At 45.0% G+C, this 17,125-nt stretch overlaps 1 protein-coding gene across 5 annotated transcripts; it reads left to right on the plus strand.

Moving 5' to 3' along the window:
- Nucleotides 1–4,658: 4,658 nt before the first annotated feature.
- LOC104358349 (carboxymethylenebutenolidase homolog) lies at nt 4,659–13,988 on the plus strand. 5 transcript variants are annotated; one of them, XM_032989095.2, is made up of 7 exons: nt 4,659–4,862; nt 8,406–8,619; nt 9,281–9,388; nt 10,995–11,012; nt 11,251–11,306; nt 11,814–11,905; nt 13,593–13,988. In XM_032989095.2, exons 2-7 carry the CDS (start codon nt 8,414–8,416, stop codon nt 13,770–13,772), a joined length of 660 nt encoding a protein of 219 aa, XP_032844986.2. In that variant the 5' UTR covers nt 4,659–4,862; nt 8,406–8,413; the 3' UTR covers nt 13,773–13,988. The 5 variants fall into 5 exon arrangements, with proteins under 5 accessions (XP_032844986.2, XP_032844984.2, XP_032844987.2 ...); XM_032989093.2 differs by having other exon boundaries at nt 4,661–4,862; nt 11,251–11,393; XM_032989094.2 differs by lacking the exon at nt 4,659–4,862 and adding an exon at nt 5,863–6,004 and having other exon boundaries at nt 11,251–11,393.
- The last annotated feature ends 3,137 nt before the right edge of the window (nt 13,989–17,125 follow it).

The raw sequence follows: 17,125 nt of genomic DNA on the forward strand, positions 1-17,125 counted from the left end.
CAGGGAAAATCTGCTGGCACAAGGTGCAGCTTTTTGGCCAAGGCAACTTATTTGTAGTGAAAACAAAATTGTGTTTATATCTTAGTGCAAACACAGTTCCAATTCCGAGCAAAAAAATTTACCCCTTTCCAGCTGATTAATGCCAGAAAGTTCCTGAAATAAAAAATAAGCATTAGGTGAGTCTTAGTTGAGGATATAGCTCAGACCAAGAAAAGGAAAAAAAAAAAAAAAAAGAAAAAGAAAAAGATAAAAAAGGACTTGTGCCCTGGCAGAAAACAGACCAGATACATGTATTTTTAAATCAACATTTTACAGGGAAAATTCTGTATATAAAATTCAGCTTTCAATGACTAAACATGGGGAATGAATTTGTCCTTGAAGGTAATAGTCTGAATGGTGGATAACTGAAAGGAAGAGCACTTTTTAGTCATTTCTGGATTCCAAATTTTTGTAGTTACAGAGAAGAACACAATATATTTGGTAAGAAAAAATAATAAAGATATCCTTAAGTCATGCAAAAAATAGGTGTTCAGGTTTTTAGATAAGGAAATAAGACCTTAATCCATGTAGTTACTCAGTCATGTAATCTTAATTCTCTTGTCTTGCTCATGTCTCTATTTTTCGTGTTCAGTGCAACAATGATGGTGCCTCTGATCCTGGGGTTTTGGGACATTACTCCAAAATTTACTATTTTTCCTATATCTCACTGTTAATATTCATTGTTATTTGTAGTTTTTGCAATCATGTGCCTTGTACTGAAATTCAAAAAAAAGTGTTTTTTAATAAAGTGATGGGCTACTACATAACCTAGAAACACCTGGACAGTGTTAGGTAATTTTAATGCGCCTCTTTGCATGTCTTCCACAATAATAGAATAGTTTTCCGATTATTGCTTTGGCGTAATTAAAGTTATACTCCGCCCTTTTTCTATAAAGTTCACAAAACACACCCTCTGAAATCCCACAAGCTCTTTCAGCAAAAATCGGAAATCTGAGACCAAACATTCACAATTTATTTTAGGTAAAAAGTAACCCAAACCGGGTGTGAGAAACCCAGCAGCTGTTGGATCAACCAGTTCTGCGTGGCAACAGGCAAATTAGCAACGTGCCTATTGAAAACACTTTTTTTTTTTTTTTTTTTGCAGATCACCCTTCTCTCCCCGTGCTCGGAGCCATACGTTTGATTTTTGGGGAGCAAAGCAGCTGTATGCTCCGAGAGCCGACCCTCGCCTGCCCGACAGGAAGGCAGGACGCTCAGAGGGCCGTGCAAAGGGACAAACAGAAACCAGCTGATACCAAAAAAACTTACAGAGACGGAATGAGAGGGACAGGAAGATGGGAGAGCAGATAGGGGCTGAAAAGCCGGGAAAAGGTGGACGCAGAGGGGAGGTGGCCCCATGGGGGAGATGACGGCAGATTCGGTCTGTTATTTTTCAGCGGCAAATGAAAGTAGAGGCGAGCGGGAGCGTGGCGAGAGGTGCGGAGATTGGTAGCAGAGCAGCAGCACCCGCCTTGGCCTGGGTTCTGGTGTCCTGCGAGGGACGGCGGGTGCAGGGAACACCAGCGCCGCACCAGATGAAGCAGATAAGGTCACTCCCACACAGGAGAAACTCCGGAGCCTTTCTTCTTAGACACATGGGAAAGCATGGGAAGGAGCAGGGACGTGGCTCACAACTAACCAAATCGGAGAATTCCTGGAGATTTCTTTTAATGCTCCTGACAGAGGCGGCCGCGAACGCCAGAATACGGTGCTAGGTAAACGGTAAAGCACAAATCGTGAGTGTGAGACTGGTTTCCCACTGATGACGGTGAACGGACATGTGAAACCCTCTGCCAGGCCTTGATACGCAATAACAAGAGCTGGCTCGATTTCCAGGGCTTTTACCCAGACTCTGACTAGAGACTGAAGCCAGAAACCTAGAAAATCAAATTGGATTTGTTAAGCTGTATTGCTTCACTCCCAAGGGATGACGCTGGAGATAAGTTTAGGCACACAGCCTTCTGCTGGATGAAGGGAAAGGAATCGGAATAACCCAGAGAAACAAAAGCCACGAACGCCGCTCCAAATTACACGCCCACCAATTAAGCCCTCTCTTTTCGGCGAAGCCTCGCCGGCCCCCCCGCCTTGCCCGCAGCTCCCGGGGCCGCGAGCAGAGCGCCGCTCGCCACGGGCACCTTGAACGGGGCTTTCACAGCGTAAATACAACATTTCCAATGATTTCACCTTCCTGACAAGTCTCTTGCTACCGGCGGCGCTCCAAATACTCTACGGGGTGACGGCAAACGGGGCCCGGTTAAGCCTGCCCGTTGGTGTCTCCGCTGGACTCTTTCGCTTCTGCACTAGACGCCAGCAAAGTGCTCGCCTTTCTCCCAGTAGTTGTCTGGGAGAAAATATCTATTTTGCCTCGGGACAGTAGGCTTGCATTTCCTGGGATCTTGTTTCTCGTGTTAACGTACAGCTAAAAATGCAGCCAACAGCCGCGCAGATTTGCTTTAGGGTTTTATTCCACGACCGTTTCTATAAAACCAGGAGGAGCAATTGGAGGAGTATTGGTGCAAGCCTTCAGGAAGATAAAATAAAACCGAATAAAAAATGGCCATGTGTTTGAGGTGAAGGAGAGATTTGACCACTGTCTGTTTGAACAAGTGAATCTGTTGTGCTCATTCCAACTGTCTGTCTTTTTTTAAAAAAAAAAAAATAAAAACAAACAAGCAAACAAACAAACTAAAGAGATACTCGCAGCAGCCTTAAAAAATAAAAGTATAAATTGCTTGAGACTGTAGGAAGTGCGTGTGTGCAATAAACTCCATAATCCTGAGTTCATTACAGAAGTGATCATATCTCGAGGGGAAAGAGACAGTCTCTTCAGGTACGGGAGATCTAAATGATGTAGGGATTGCAGTTCAGGCATAATCACAACGTGCAGGCAAAGGCTTGCCTTACAGCAGAGCGAGCCCTTCGCTCTCCTTTCACCCTAACCACCCCCAATTAGAGATGCTGGTCACCAGGACAGGATTTACAGTCACGAGATGCGTGTGGAATCAGGTGTCTGGTTCTGCTGGCCTAATCTATCCCACGGGGGATGGACCCATGTCCTGGGGGCTCAAGGTAGGAAGACAGGACTTCAGTCTGGTACATCCGAGCACAGCATGCCCACCCAGGTCAGGTTAGACAAGCTCAAGCAAGATGCCATTAGGCTCAAAGTATAAACCGGCTCTTTTCAGTGAAGCCTCCCCACTCCCTCCCTTGCAACACAAGCAATCTTTTTAATGGTTTCTTATACAATCCCGATGCGCAAAGCTACCGACAGGTATGACAGGACAAACACCCTCTCTCTGGTCATGGCAAACCCTCGTTCCGCCTTGCGTGTAGCTCCCACAGCACACGGAGGTGGGACTCACCTCTCCTGACTGATGTCGGGCACTCGGCACAGGAACCGGCGCCCGCGCTGGGGGGGTAGGCTGCCGTTAAACTCCCTGCTCAGCGCAGCTGGTGGCATCGAGGGGACTGGCCGTTTCGTTCTAACCGTGACACCCATCAAGTGTGACTCAGAGCCTAAATCTTGATGGCGGCGGTGGGGATGCAGGGGGCTTGCTGGCGTGCAGACCTCCTCACTGTAAACGTCTGAAGTTTGGCGAAGCGAATCCGAGCATCGCTTGTTTTACGCAGCCCTCGGACTACTCAGTGCTGGCTGCCAGCAGAGTGCTGCCGAGGGTCTGCAGAGCGGCTGTGGGACTTTTTTTTGTCATAGTTGGCATTTAGGATCAAGACTTCTTTATTGATCTTTGGCTTGAAATGACACTGCCGTTTCCTTTGAGCTCTTTTGTCTCTCTCATTCCTACCCGCCCCCCCCCCCAACAAACACACACACACAAACCACGTGCACACGCAGGCAAAGTTAAAGCTACAGTGGACATCAGCCTGAGGGCTAAGCTAATGCTCCTTGCACACCAGGCCGGTATGGAAATAAGAATGGAAAATTTCAACCAGTCGCCATCAATAACAAGCAGCTCAGACTCAGATGTTTCTAACTTGTTGAAAGCAAGTCCAATCAAAAATAACCTGGAACATTTTTGGACTTGTTGGGAATACTCGTGGGTGTGGCAGTAATATGTTTAATCTGTGTGCTAGAGAGACTTCCATAATTTTTTTAAACTGCAAGTTTGCCAGGACAGACTCATCCTAACTTGGCACAAATTCCTTTAAAGACATTTATTATGGACAGTAAAAGTGCATGAATATACTGTAAGAAAATGCATCTCTGAATTTAACAATGCATCAGCAAACGCACCACTGATGCTAAATGTCTCAGATATAAATGCTGAGGTCCAAAGATACTACAGTGTCTTAAATGGCTTCATCACACACATCATTTGCTTTGTAGCGTACGGTTCTGGAAGGGAAACTTTCCCAGAAAACTGAAGTGTGCTGGTAAGAGCACTCACCAGCCTTGTTTCAACTTCTATAGTTTTGTTAGGAATCATACATATTTAGAGAGATGGAAAAAGGTGATTGCAGTGTAGTGTTTGTGTGCCTCTTGCTTTCCAAACTCCTTCGATAATAAATACAAAGTAGAGTAAAAGGCAAACTGATGCGGAGCCTGCTGCACCCTGCCTCTCTGCTTGCTCTGTCACCACCCCTTCCGGAAGGGATGACTCCTGTGCTAAGCCTCTCCTCCTCACCTCCCAACCCCAAAGTCTGCAGAAGAGTTGAAGAGCACCTGGAATCTGGATGGGCAGCAGCAGGAGGGAAACTGTCAGCAGAACTGGCTTTCTTCCTTCTGTGTTTAGAGAAATCTAGCTGGTATCTATCTCACTGAGCAGAAGAAGCGAGCTGGGCTAAACCAGGATCCTGTACTCCAGGTATGTGATGGCAAACTGGTCCACAAAGACTGAGCTGGCAGCAGAGGAAGGCTAACTACTCCTGACTGTTTTGAAAGGGAGAAATCTGAAATTGCTAGGAAATGAGATATAGCTCTTTGAAAAGGCACGAAGCATTCAGCCAAAACTGCTCCTTTAAAGAGAGACTTTTATTTGGGTTTCAATAAAAAGACGCACAAATTCAAGTATTAGGGAGCAGATAAGATGGAGATAAAAGGTGTCAACTTCGGGAAAGACTGGATTTCATTTTGAGTCCTTGCCGCAAGCTGTGGCACAGCAATAGTGCTGAGGACTCTGGTAACCATTTTATGTCCATCAGTAGGAAGATCACGTTAAAGGACCATAAGAATTTCTTTTGCCCTTATGGTAATGAATTCTCATCCTTTTCCTTGTTTGGTCCATTGGAGCACTTACCACTGAAATAAATCCTTGCTGGAGTTTAAAATGTTATCGCTGGATCCAGGAAGAGGGCAGAGATGTCACATCTTGGCACCACTACTCCAAGGTCCTGCCAAACAGCACAGCACTTTGAGATCATGTGCTCATACTCATTGAGAAGTGGGGATTATCTTTAGCTCTATCTTTGCTCCCCTATTTTACCTGATTGTTTTTTAAAGATTTTTAGCCTCACCTTCCAAGCAGGGGTTTGTTTTTTCCTTTTGAAAGCTAAGACTCAGCAGGATTTAACCAAGTAATTTGTTGCTCCCTAAAAATGTAGTAGTTTGGGTCCGTCCTACCACCCACGGGAGCCCACCTGTGCCTTGTGATAATTGTAAATAACTCTCCTCAGTTTTTACATTACCTGCGCAAAAGCTGAATGGTATCAAGACACTCGAGGAAGAGCAGGACCACTGGTGAGAGGGAGAAGCTATAAGAAGGCCTTCTCTTAAAGAGCAGGAGGGTGACAGCAGACTCGTGGAGATCAGTTTGTCTTCCCCGTTAGCCGTAGCCAGTTTTTCCCCTGTTTCTTTCAGCTTCCAACCAGGCCTTGTGTCTCCTGCGCTGGAACTCCGCAGTGGGGAGCGGGGCGTAAAGGAGAGATGCTGCCTGCTTGGAACCGTGTCACGGGGAAAGCAGGAAAAGGAAAAGTGTGATGGCTGAAATTGGTGGGAAGAGGGAATGAGGTGAGACAGGACAGGTAGGAAATATCCGGGCTTGTTGCTTCGCCTCACCGTGTTGCGTGGGACAAAGCAGGCGGGAACCAATAAAGCTTCTGACTGAACAGGATCCCATCAAAGACTTCTAAGCAGTTCAGGTGTGGCTGACTATTTACTAACATTCTCCGCAGCCTGGTGCCTGGAGGAGAGCTAGCTGGCTAGGTATGAATCAAGATAGGCCAAAGAAATGATTTCTGGGAAGCAACCAGCAGAGAGGGAGTAGGCTGTTTCACAACTATTGCAAAGCTTAATGCCTCCTAAACACTGCTTCCGCGAAGGGGACACCGTAGGTTGTGCCCTTCTGAACAAAAGACCTCGGTGGGGTAAGATTGTGGCTGCCATCTCAGAAGCCAGTGGTGTTAGCTCTCTTTGGGGGTGCCTGTGAATTCTCCAGGCAGTCTCTTGCACTTCAACAAGTGCATTCATCTTAGGTTAAAAAAAAAAAAAAAAAAAAAAAAAAAAAAAGGTAGGAAGCACTTTTGCATGAGCAGACATCTCTCAAGCATTTTCAAGCCTGTTATGGGGGGGCTTAAACTAGGAGATACTCTCCCATGCATGTTACAACTTCCATTTTCGTATGCTGCCAAAACAGTGGAGGTCTTAGTCCTGACGAAGGGACTATATGCTTCCTAGCACCAACCCTGACATTCAGATGCTGAGAAAGGTGGGGGAACATTTAGCAATTGTCATCAGCTCTCAGCTATCACCAGAGGGGATTACTCATGATGTGAGATCATCCACTTGGTGGCTGTTTCTGAAGGGGCTTGATTCTAGCAGTAAAGCCACGTTCTCCGAGTTTCTGTATCTCTGCACTCTCTGCACACTCTCAGCCAGGGGTTATGGTTGTAATCAAGCCTATTTGCTCCAACTCAATGCTGGCCCTGCCAGATCTGGTGACAGCAGCCCCAAGGTTGGGAGAGGATGAGGAGGAACTGTGTCTCTGTGCTATACTGTGGGATGGCTGATTATCTTGAGTATAAGGCAGTCTATATGCGTATAAACTTCGGATGCTGTTATTAAGCCTGTGTTACTCATGCAAACTGGGAACTGTGGTGTAGGCACAAGCAAGCGGTGAGTCTCTGTGGCATCGACTCTCTGCTCTCCTTGCACCATGGTTCCAAATGTGCCCGTATTGCCCAGGTGAAACTTCCTATTACTCAGTGAGAACTAGTTCTCTGCTGCTGTGGTTAATGGAGAGCTGAGGGAGGTATACATTTTTATCAGAATTTGCTACTCTTCCCTGATGACTAGACAGTTTTTTGAAGTGCGTGTTGCAAGTCAAACAGAAGTACTAGGCTGATGCAGAAATGATGAAGCAGAGACAGTCATAATGTATATGCAGGTGCGTATACTGCATCCCCAAGGACAGTTTCAAAGTCAGCAGATGACAGGGTGATGCTACTATTAACACTGCCCCTCCAGACTTAATTGGTTTCCTGTATAGATGCGTTATAACACTGCTGTTAATTACAGGATCACCGATTCTACTTTTTGCACAGAGTCCATTCCAAGCTCCTGACACAGAGTCAGAACAACTTTTGACTGATCTCTCTCAGCACAGCCACTGGCTCATTGTCTGTAATTGCTATTTTTGGAGAAGGGACAGAACCAAATGCTCTCACGTATTTTGAATGAGATTTGCATATTTGCTTGTTTTCTTGCAATCCCTTTGAAGGCCATATGGGCCCAAGGCATTGGAACCTCATTTACAAATCTGCACTGCAGCCCTTCACCGGCGGTGCCTGATACCTCGGCTCCCAGAGCGGCCGTGATGCTGCTCCCAAAAGCACAGATCAGCTAGCAGGTGCCAGCGCCGAGAGAAGCACTGAACACTGAACACTGTACTTTTCTGTAGCAGCTGAATGCCGTGGTCCTTACGCACCACATAATTCAGAACAACCAGCGGGGGATTCCCCGTGAAGGCACACGCGGTGGCCCCATGCCTGGGGAGAGGGCGAGGTCTGAAGCCGTGCTGCTTCACACCCGAGCTGACCGAGTGGCGTGGGAGCAAGCCAAAAGTGATAGGAGAGCCAGGCCCTCTATGTGCAGCTTGTTCGTGATTTTATGATTTTGGTTTTGGTATTTCTCTTCATTCGCAGCTTATGGAATGAATGGCCTAAGAGCCGCTCTGCAATGGAACATTGCTTTTGCTTTTTTCTACTTTCTCCTTTCAGACAAGGATGTCAGTGTTATTTACGGAAGTTATTGGGGTACTTTCTGCAGATTGTGTTTGCCTTAACTTGGCCTTAATAATTTGTGTTAAGAAATCACGTTTACTTTCTTGCTCTCTCTCTTTTTTTTTTTTTTTTTTTTTGTTTGTTTGTTTGTTTGTTTTGTTTTGTTTTGTTTTGTTTTTTCCTTTTTTTAGGTTTCCAAATGGCTGATCCTTTTCTATATGACACTGGAGAAAGATCTCGATATGGGTGCATTGGACACGAAGTACAAATTGAGCACATCAAGGCATATGTTTGTAGACCATCTTTTTTCACGGACAAAGCTGTGATTGTGATTCATGATGTATTTGGATGGCTGTTCCCAGACATTAGATACATAGTCGATTTAATTGCAGGTCATGGATACACGTAAGCAACCGTCTTGCCTATCTTCCTGTTAAATGCACTGATAGATAACCAGGCCCGAAGCTAAGCATGGCTCATCATGTTTCCCATGCACATAGGACAACCGTGTAATTTCAGTCTGAGTGAATCAAAATTAAAAGGGACAAAATGTTCCCATGAGGCCATCAAAGCTACTGAAATGGACCCACCAAAAATGGCTATTTGAGCACAAAGCCACAAGGAGGGCCTAGAAGTGCCAGTGTTCGTGCTTATGTGGCAGCGTGGGTGATTAAAAGATAAATGTTGGTATCCATCCTTCAGTTGCATCAGTTTTTCAGAATCAAACTTTTTGAACAGTCGCTTTAGCTTTTACAGTTAAAGAGATATGTATGTGTTTATATAGAATCGAGAGGGTTGCTTAGTCCCTTTACTTTTGTATTAAGTACATATCAGGAAATAATGCAAATTTATTTGTGTTTTGCTTTGTTTTATTTTCTTTTTTCCCATACAAAGACATATACTTTTAGCTCTGCCGATTGACAGGACAGGATGAGTAGAATATGATTCAGATAGTAACCATATAGATGTGTACTCCGGAGTAGAAAAGACATTAGAAGACATTTAGACATCCAAAGATTCTCCCCGCCTGGATGTGAAAGTTGACTTGATTCCATGTCTCATACAGAACCATCTGCCCAGACTTCTTCAAGGGGACAGACCCCTGGAAAGCTACGGATCACTGGGCTGACTTTGCTGACTGGATGAAACATCATGATCCTACAAAAGTAGACAAGTAAGATACATCTTTATACTTGAACTTTAAAGAACATCCAGCAAACGAAGGGAATTTGTGCGCAGTGTTAAAAGTGGCGCCTCACAGCAGGGGCAAGCTGGCTGCACGTGCCCAGCTGCTTATACTGGGAGGTTCTTCTGCGGTTCTGGGCGCTGCCTTGGCTGGAGTTGGGACGGGATCATCTGCTCCATCCCTCACTCTGCTTATTGTCCCCATCTGGTTTCCCTGGGCCCTTTCCTAACTATGTTACACCGGCCACAGAGGCTCACAGCCAGTGCTCCACAGGCTGTGCAGCGCCCAGCCCTACCGCCCGCGAGTGCTGATTCTGCCTCCAGTTCCTCGGGATAAGGAGGAAAACCCTTCCACAGCCGCTCACGTTTGCCAGTCGTCACCTGCCCGCCCTGCTTTCTGCCTTGTGGATAAAGGGCGGTGCGGGTGGTGTTCCTCTGAGCAGACTGCCCCAAACCCAGGGTGTATCTGACCAGCTATGCTGCTTTTCTCACCGTGAAATAGAGAGCCCGCTCTCTGTAGAGAGATTCTGCTCCCTGAATCCCTGAGGCGTTACTCTTTCTTCAGCCTCTATCACCACAGCTTAAAATTTCAGAAGATAATAGCGAGGCAGTGACACCCTATTACTCAGCTGTTGGCTTGTAAGCCACGGGTATTCTTCTTACCCTTTCAAGAGGTCCCGGGGGGTCACCTGCCTTCAACATCTCTCAGCAAAGCTCTTGACCATAGAGTTGCAGAAGCTGTAGCCGAAGTTTTTGAAAAGTCAAGCGACTAACACCTGTAAAAAAATCCCACTCCAAAGAGTGAGCAGGTATCTGGGCACTGTCTTAAATAATTACGACCTCGAGGACGTGCCTGTGCTGTCTTTTGAGGGTTCACTTACAGCTGCCTTCGAGGTCAGGTCTGGTGCCCTTTCGGAGCACAAGGAATCCAACGCACCCGCGACTGACTTGGTACCAAACCGGGAGCTCCCAAACACTCACGGTGCCCTCGCTGGCTACAGGCCTGGGACACCATCTCCTGCTCATGTCACTCTCACACTGGGGTTTTTTTTTTGTCAGCCTAACCAAACTTGTGATGACCATACCAATGTACCTAATATTTGGAAATGTAGTTATTAGCATACGCGGTCTGCATTTAAAATTCATTTAAAACTCTGTGGATGATGAAAAAGATAAAACTACTGAGACCTTAGAAGTTAGCAATTAAAAAATTAAAAAAAAAAAAAAAAATTACCTGCTCTGGCCTACATTAAAAACAATTTTCATATTTTTTTGCATTATACCTCATGCAATACCTGTTTTTTTTAAACATAGTTACGGACAATTTAATTTTGAGTAATTGCTACTTCAGTATAGTATTACTGTATGTGGGCTTGGTAGGATATTTTACTATTAACTCATGCAACAGGAATGACATACTCAGGATAAATCTTTATCTAAATTGGTGGACTCTGTAGAGATAGCACAGTGGAGCTTATCTGTTCCTACAGTCCATAATGCAAGATGTTGTTCTACTTGCAGATATGTCTTGTCTTTAGTTGCCCTGTCCTAGACAAAGTGACTCAATTAAAAATTTGCTTATTTTGAAAACAAAGGAGCAGGTCACAATTCAGGTAAGTATTTAAGTACCTACGCCTGTACTTCCCTAAACAGGGACCAGAGATATTAACTCCCATTTAAGAATAGAAGCCACTACTTTGGGCTGAAATGTGTTTTTTAAGTATTCTCTGTTTTAAGTGATCGGTGGTGGGACATGGAAAAATTAATGTATCTCTTTTAATTTCCTTCTTAAATTGTGAAGTATTGATTCTGCAATAGATTTCTTAGTTTACTTTTGTTTGTATGTCTTAGGGAAGCTGATGTTGTCTTGAAGTATCTAAAGGAACAGTGCGGTGCAAAGAAGATTGGTATCGTTGGGTTTTCCTGGGGTGGAATGGCAGTACATCACTTGATGCTGAAAAATCCTCAATTAACCGCTGGGGTGTCCCTCTATGGTAGTGTAGAACACATAGAAACTTATATGGGCTCACACAGCTATGCATCGTTTGTAAGTCTAGTTATTGCTTTGTAACAATTTCTGTAAATACTCAACTCAAAGGTGAGTTGCAGATTTTAATTGCCATTGTTTCAACAATATGTTATATTGGTATAAAAATTTAAGAATGGTGGTAACCAGAAAAAAAATTGTTTCCTTATGCACGGTAATTTTCTAATTTTTTTTTTTTTTTTTTAGTGCTTGGAGAGTAAGGAAATACATTTTCCAAATGTTTTTTTCTCCATCCAAATAGAAAATATCCTGATCTAAAAAATGTACACAAAGAGTGAACCTAAATAAAAAGTTTGTCTTTTAATTTGCCATTTATCTTGCAGGAACGTTAACCTCACTAACAGACTGTTTCTCAAAAACATTATAGGAATAATTAGGGACTCTGAAGAAAGATACAATTTACTAAATCCCACATTTTTCATTTTCGGTGAAAAAGATCACACTATTTCCTATGATCAGGTAAGCTGTTGTACGGGAAATGCTTTTTCTTTTCTCACTGTTCTTTTACCCCACACAGAAATCCTGGCTTGTTAGAAACCACTTTCAGATGTGAAGAATCAGACAGCCTGGGTGGTTTTGCTTAAACTTCAACTTCCCCCATGTCTTGCTTAGGTTACTCAAAGCTTCTTTCTTGGGGTGTGAAATGCAGCAAAGACCAGTCGTCAGCCTCCGAGCGGCTGGACAAGCAGGGTGTAAAACTGGGCAGGGAGACCCAACTGGTGTGAGCCAAACATCTCAAAAACTTGGATTCTACTGCTACGGACGAGAGAACGGGTAGTTAAACCACTGAATTTGGAGACTGAACGGAAAAAAGTAATTTCAGCTTAGTAGCTGAACTTTCTGACGATGCAGACCAATGACTAATTGATTTTGGTACAAGAAGCCCAAATGAACTGTGTCAGAAGAGTAGGTGTGAATTTTAACTAAGATGATGACAACTTGTGGACTCTGCTTCGACTCCTGGCTGCCGTCTATATTCTGATATTACCTCTGCTGCAAGCGTGTCTGAGAGAGGGGATACATAAACACGTAGGAAACTGGTGCCCTCTTCTGTGCATAAATTCTGTCCCTTCAGTGACAAGGACAGCATGCCACCTCTAGCGTAGTTTGTTGTGTAGGAGTAGGGTCTAACAGGGGGACTGGCAGCGTGCCCTGGGAACGCAGGAGTCAATCGGCATTTACTTCTCTGTTATTCAGCATGTTGATCTGTACCTCAAATATGTGTCTCCTCTGCGCAGGAAAATGAATCCTTCGATCCCTGTCCCCTTTTTATGGTGAAAGTGTCTTTTTCTGATGGGCACAATTTTCTTAAATACATTTTTTTCCACACGCGCTACGCCTTGAAACTATACCTTTTCCTCCTGAAGCTTTCTCTCTGAGCTATCTGTGCAGATTGTGTAAGAAAAATTCCAGTGTTTAAAAAATTAAAATCCTCAAATACATTGTGTTCTGCACTGAGCAATAAAGGGCTCTGTGGAAAAAAAAAAAAAAAAAAAAAAGTGAACATGAAATAAGTTATAATACTGTCTCTAATCTGCACAATGGGTAGAATTGAGCTTATAGGAGCAAAATAAGTGTTCACTCTCCTCTTTGCTGACATTTTAATGGAAACGAGCACAAAAATGTGTCTGCACATGCATACAAGTACGTAATCATATGATTAGTGCTTTGTAATATGTAAGCATGCGTGTATTTATCATCAAAAGATTGTGCAGGAGCAGTGTCTTTGTTACACAGTAAACTAAAAAAAAAAAAAAAAACGCTATGTTTTCTTAAACTCTGTTACTAAGCCTATCAAAATATTTTGGGCTGAGAGTCACTGAGGTTTAGGGAATATGTTCTCTGAAGATCAGAGCTTAAAATTGGTTACAAGCCTAAGTCTCTGAAAAGAAATGCACCTGTTCCTTTACAGGAATGAGATTTACCAACCCCCCCCCTGCAGTAACTGTTGAGGTTCTTAAACTCATCCACACTTTAAAAAAAATGTTTCATTCCAAAGAGAGGTTTTCTCATCTGCTGAGCAACAGAACCTGCTTCAAGTGTGACAATCAAGTGAAGACGAAGATGTAGAGATATGAGAAACGGCAAGTTTGGCAAAGTTAAAAAAAACCCCCACAACATAATGGAAATATGCTTTCTTTTACAGATCACCTTATTGGAGGAGAAATTGAAACAGTACTGTGAAGTTGCCTATAAAATTAAAGTTTATCCTGGACAAGTTCATGGGTTTGCACAATTGAAGCCAGAAGATATGAAACCTTATGATAAACCTTATATTGAAGAAGCTAGAAAGGATATGATTGATTGGATCAAAATGTTTACTTGACAAAAGTGTAAAGTACCATTAGGCTTCAAGATCAGTGTTTGATTTGAGAGAAGAGAACAGCCAAGAGAAAACCATCTGGCTTTGAAAATTGTCATGAACAAAAATAGGAACATTTTAATTTATAGCTCTTAATTATTTTTTACAAGATTTACACAAGATTGTGAAATCAAAGTTGGACTAAAGTACAATTAGGCATTAAAAAGTTGCTTGAATTTATGTTACTTTGTATTTTCTTCATTATTCTACAACATGACATCAATAGTAACAATATTGTTTATCCGTTTGTCTATGCTAATGAGTATGACTTCACCCTGATTTTAGCTGAGTAGTTCCAGGCTTTATTTTGATATGATGGTTGGTGGTCATAGGTGTTAACACAGTGATACCCTGGTTTTGCATGTAGACTTTTTTTTTTTTTTCTATCATTAACTACAAGGCATTTGTCTCAGATATACTGCTGTCCTGAGCAGAATTTCACATGCATGAAAGAAACATTTGGCTGTGCTAAGGAGTTGGAAAGGAATGATGTCGTTAGGTGGCAACCCCAAGACATTCCCCTGGCGATGAGAAGAAAGGCACTTCTCATATTCCTTCATCAACAGCAAGGGAAAACATCGCCAGTCCCTCCTGGCTGCAGAAGTAACCCAGGCATGAACCCTGTGGAAACAATGGGTTTATTGTCCTGGTCCAAACCGTGATCAGGCACAGGGCTGACAAACAGGTACCCCCACTCAGTCCCGATTATATTACTTGCTTTACATTATATCCCTTGTATCCCTTGTTCTGACTTTTTTTTTTTTTTTTTTTTTTCGGATATTTTAAATTTCGATTGCCTTGGTGATGACTCGGCAACTTGCGCTTACTCAGAGATCCCCTAAGGGACCCATGTCCCTTTTTTATTCTCTGCGTTTGGCAGTTTCTCACCCTGTTCCCTCGTTAGCGTGGCCACACATCGAAGTCAGCTATCTGCACGGATATTACTTTCCCCTCGATAACGGGAATTTTCGGCAGTATCGCGCGTCGCTATCCCAGCAGTGCAACTAGACGTTTGTGGTCTGCTGGTTGTCTGCATGCCTCCGCACACCGAGCAGGTTCAACAATCTGGCTTTGGGAAGTCATAAAGTCAGGGGCACGGCACAAAGGACCCGCTGCTCAGCTCCCTGGCCCGCCAGTCAGCGTGTCTGTCTTCACCTTTTGGGCCGTGCCAGGGGAAGCGTGCCGACGGACATGGCGATGGAGGGTGTTCAGTAGTTAGAGAGGACGAAACTTGAAACGGAAAATAGAAGCACTGTGTTCCAGCCAAGCGAGATGTCCCGTTGTGAGCAGACGGGGTATCTCCGGCGGCCGACCTGCTTGTTCGGGTGCCGTGGCTTCTGCAAAGCGGGCGCTGCGTAACAAGCACCTGTAGCCAGATGTTTAGGTCCCGAGCCTGCAGCATGCCCGTGCACCCCAGGATTGCTCCAGGCCCTTGGCACCACTCCTGTCCCTGTGCGCCTTCATGACCTCAGAAAAATCCTCCAAAGTACTGAGGTGCGGAGCCGCGGACGAACGACACGCCGAGACGGGTTCAGTGTGGGGGATAGAGCATCAATCAACGTGTGTGTTTATTGGTCCAGGGTACATATATTTATCCAGACAATGATAATTATTATGCCTACTAGTCACTAGCTGATTGGCTTAAGCTCTAAAGGTCGTATTCGCACGGTCCACCTACTTGCAGTTAGCTCACAGCACAAGCTTCTCATAACACTAAGTTTCTCATGCTACTATTTCTGATTCCTGTTGACTTGTTTTCAATACACGACAGTACCGTAACACAATGTTTCTCAGACCACCGTTACCATAACACTGGGTTTCTCAGACCACTATTCCTAATTCCCCTTAACCTGTTTTCGACACACCACGGTACACAGGGCTGGAGCGTCCTTGCCATTCCTCCTGTATCAGCAGCTGCGAGCAGCTGCAGGCAAACCCTAGTGAGGCTCAGCATCAGCAGCCAGAGCAGGCTCTGATCATACAGCTGCTCGGGGGGCTCAGGACCCTCGTCTCTGAGCCATTCTCCAACACTGAGGGTTTGCGAAGGCAATGCCATAGGTAACATCGCTTTTGTAGGAGGCGAGGGGTGAGCATGACGAAGCTTTTGCTAATCAGGGAAATACAAATTCGAGGGAGCTGGGAAAGCAGCGTCTGCTGGAGCTTGTCCTGAACTGAAAAACGCCAGTTGCATTGTTGGTGTCAAAAACCAGCTTGAAGTGGACTAGAAACACACATCGCATATGTAGCAGCTTTCTCCTGTTTGTTTTCCCAAATACCTCACAGCTTCTTCAAAATAAGCATTCGGTGGGGAGCCTCCTTAGGTGACGCTAACGAGTCAGGTGTTGTAGCGGTGGGATGGCAGGGGTGTGGGATGCAGCTCCAGGCTGTGTGAACAGCTTTGGTAGCAAAGGTGTGAACGCCTGCCTCTGCCCTCCTCCGAGTGCACCGGGCCTGGGTCCTCGGGGCTGGCACGGGGTGTCCCCAGGATCCGGGCTCTTCTGCCACTCACGGCACGTGGCCACGGCTGCCGTGGACGCTGAGGGTCCTGATAAATTGTTCCCGGGCTTGGTTGGTCGGTCCTGGCGGTGGTGGATGCCCTGGTCTCACTCGGGTTCATTCCCCTTCATCCCCCCCCCACTTCCACAGCGCGTGGGTAAGGAGTTGCAGGCAACGCGCAAACTTCCCTCCAGGTCTTTAAAAGCCCGAATCGAGGCGGGATTCCTCACACCGGCGTAAAGGAGAGGATGGTTTAGCCTCGAGAGAAAGGAAGGAGCCATTTTCTCATTTTCTGCGCAAAACTCAGCCGCTCAGCCCAGACATAACTCCGGGCGACGCCTGATGCAGGTGGCTATCACAGCCAGCTTTTCACCCCTGCGAGAGCACCGGGGTTAACAGCTTCCCAGCCGTGCTCACTCCAGGACACGTCCACAAGATGGGGCCCCTCTCCTTGATTGTCACGAAGAAGATTTTTAGGGGGTCTGGCTCTAATTACAATAATCAACACTCTGAATGGACCCTGCGAAATCCCGCAGTAGATGTACCCTACTGTGAGAGGAAGCCTGGCCTCCTACCAAGCGGGAAGCCGTGGCGAGCAGAGCTGCTGGCTGTTTTCTCCGTGTGTAGCGAGGCACTGCAACCTGGTGGATTTTGCTAAAAGCTGGAATGTCGCCTCCTCCTTAGGATTCTGTAGCTATTCAAAGGGAGCCCTGGTTGTGATACAACGTTGTCACACCCTGCACTTTATTTTGTACTGCTGAGCGTTTATCGGTTTATCTCCTGTATATGGCAAAATCAGATTGCCTTGGGATATCATTAAA

The sequence above is a fragment of the Tyto alba genome, unplaced genomic scaffold (genome assembly GCF_018691265.1).
Source record: "Tyto alba isolate M040663 unplaced genomic scaffold, T.alba_DEE_v4.0 Super-Scaffold_48, whole genome shotgun sequence".
Taxonomy (NCBI): Eukaryota; Metazoa; Chordata; class Aves; order Strigiformes; family Tytonidae; genus Tyto; species Tyto alba.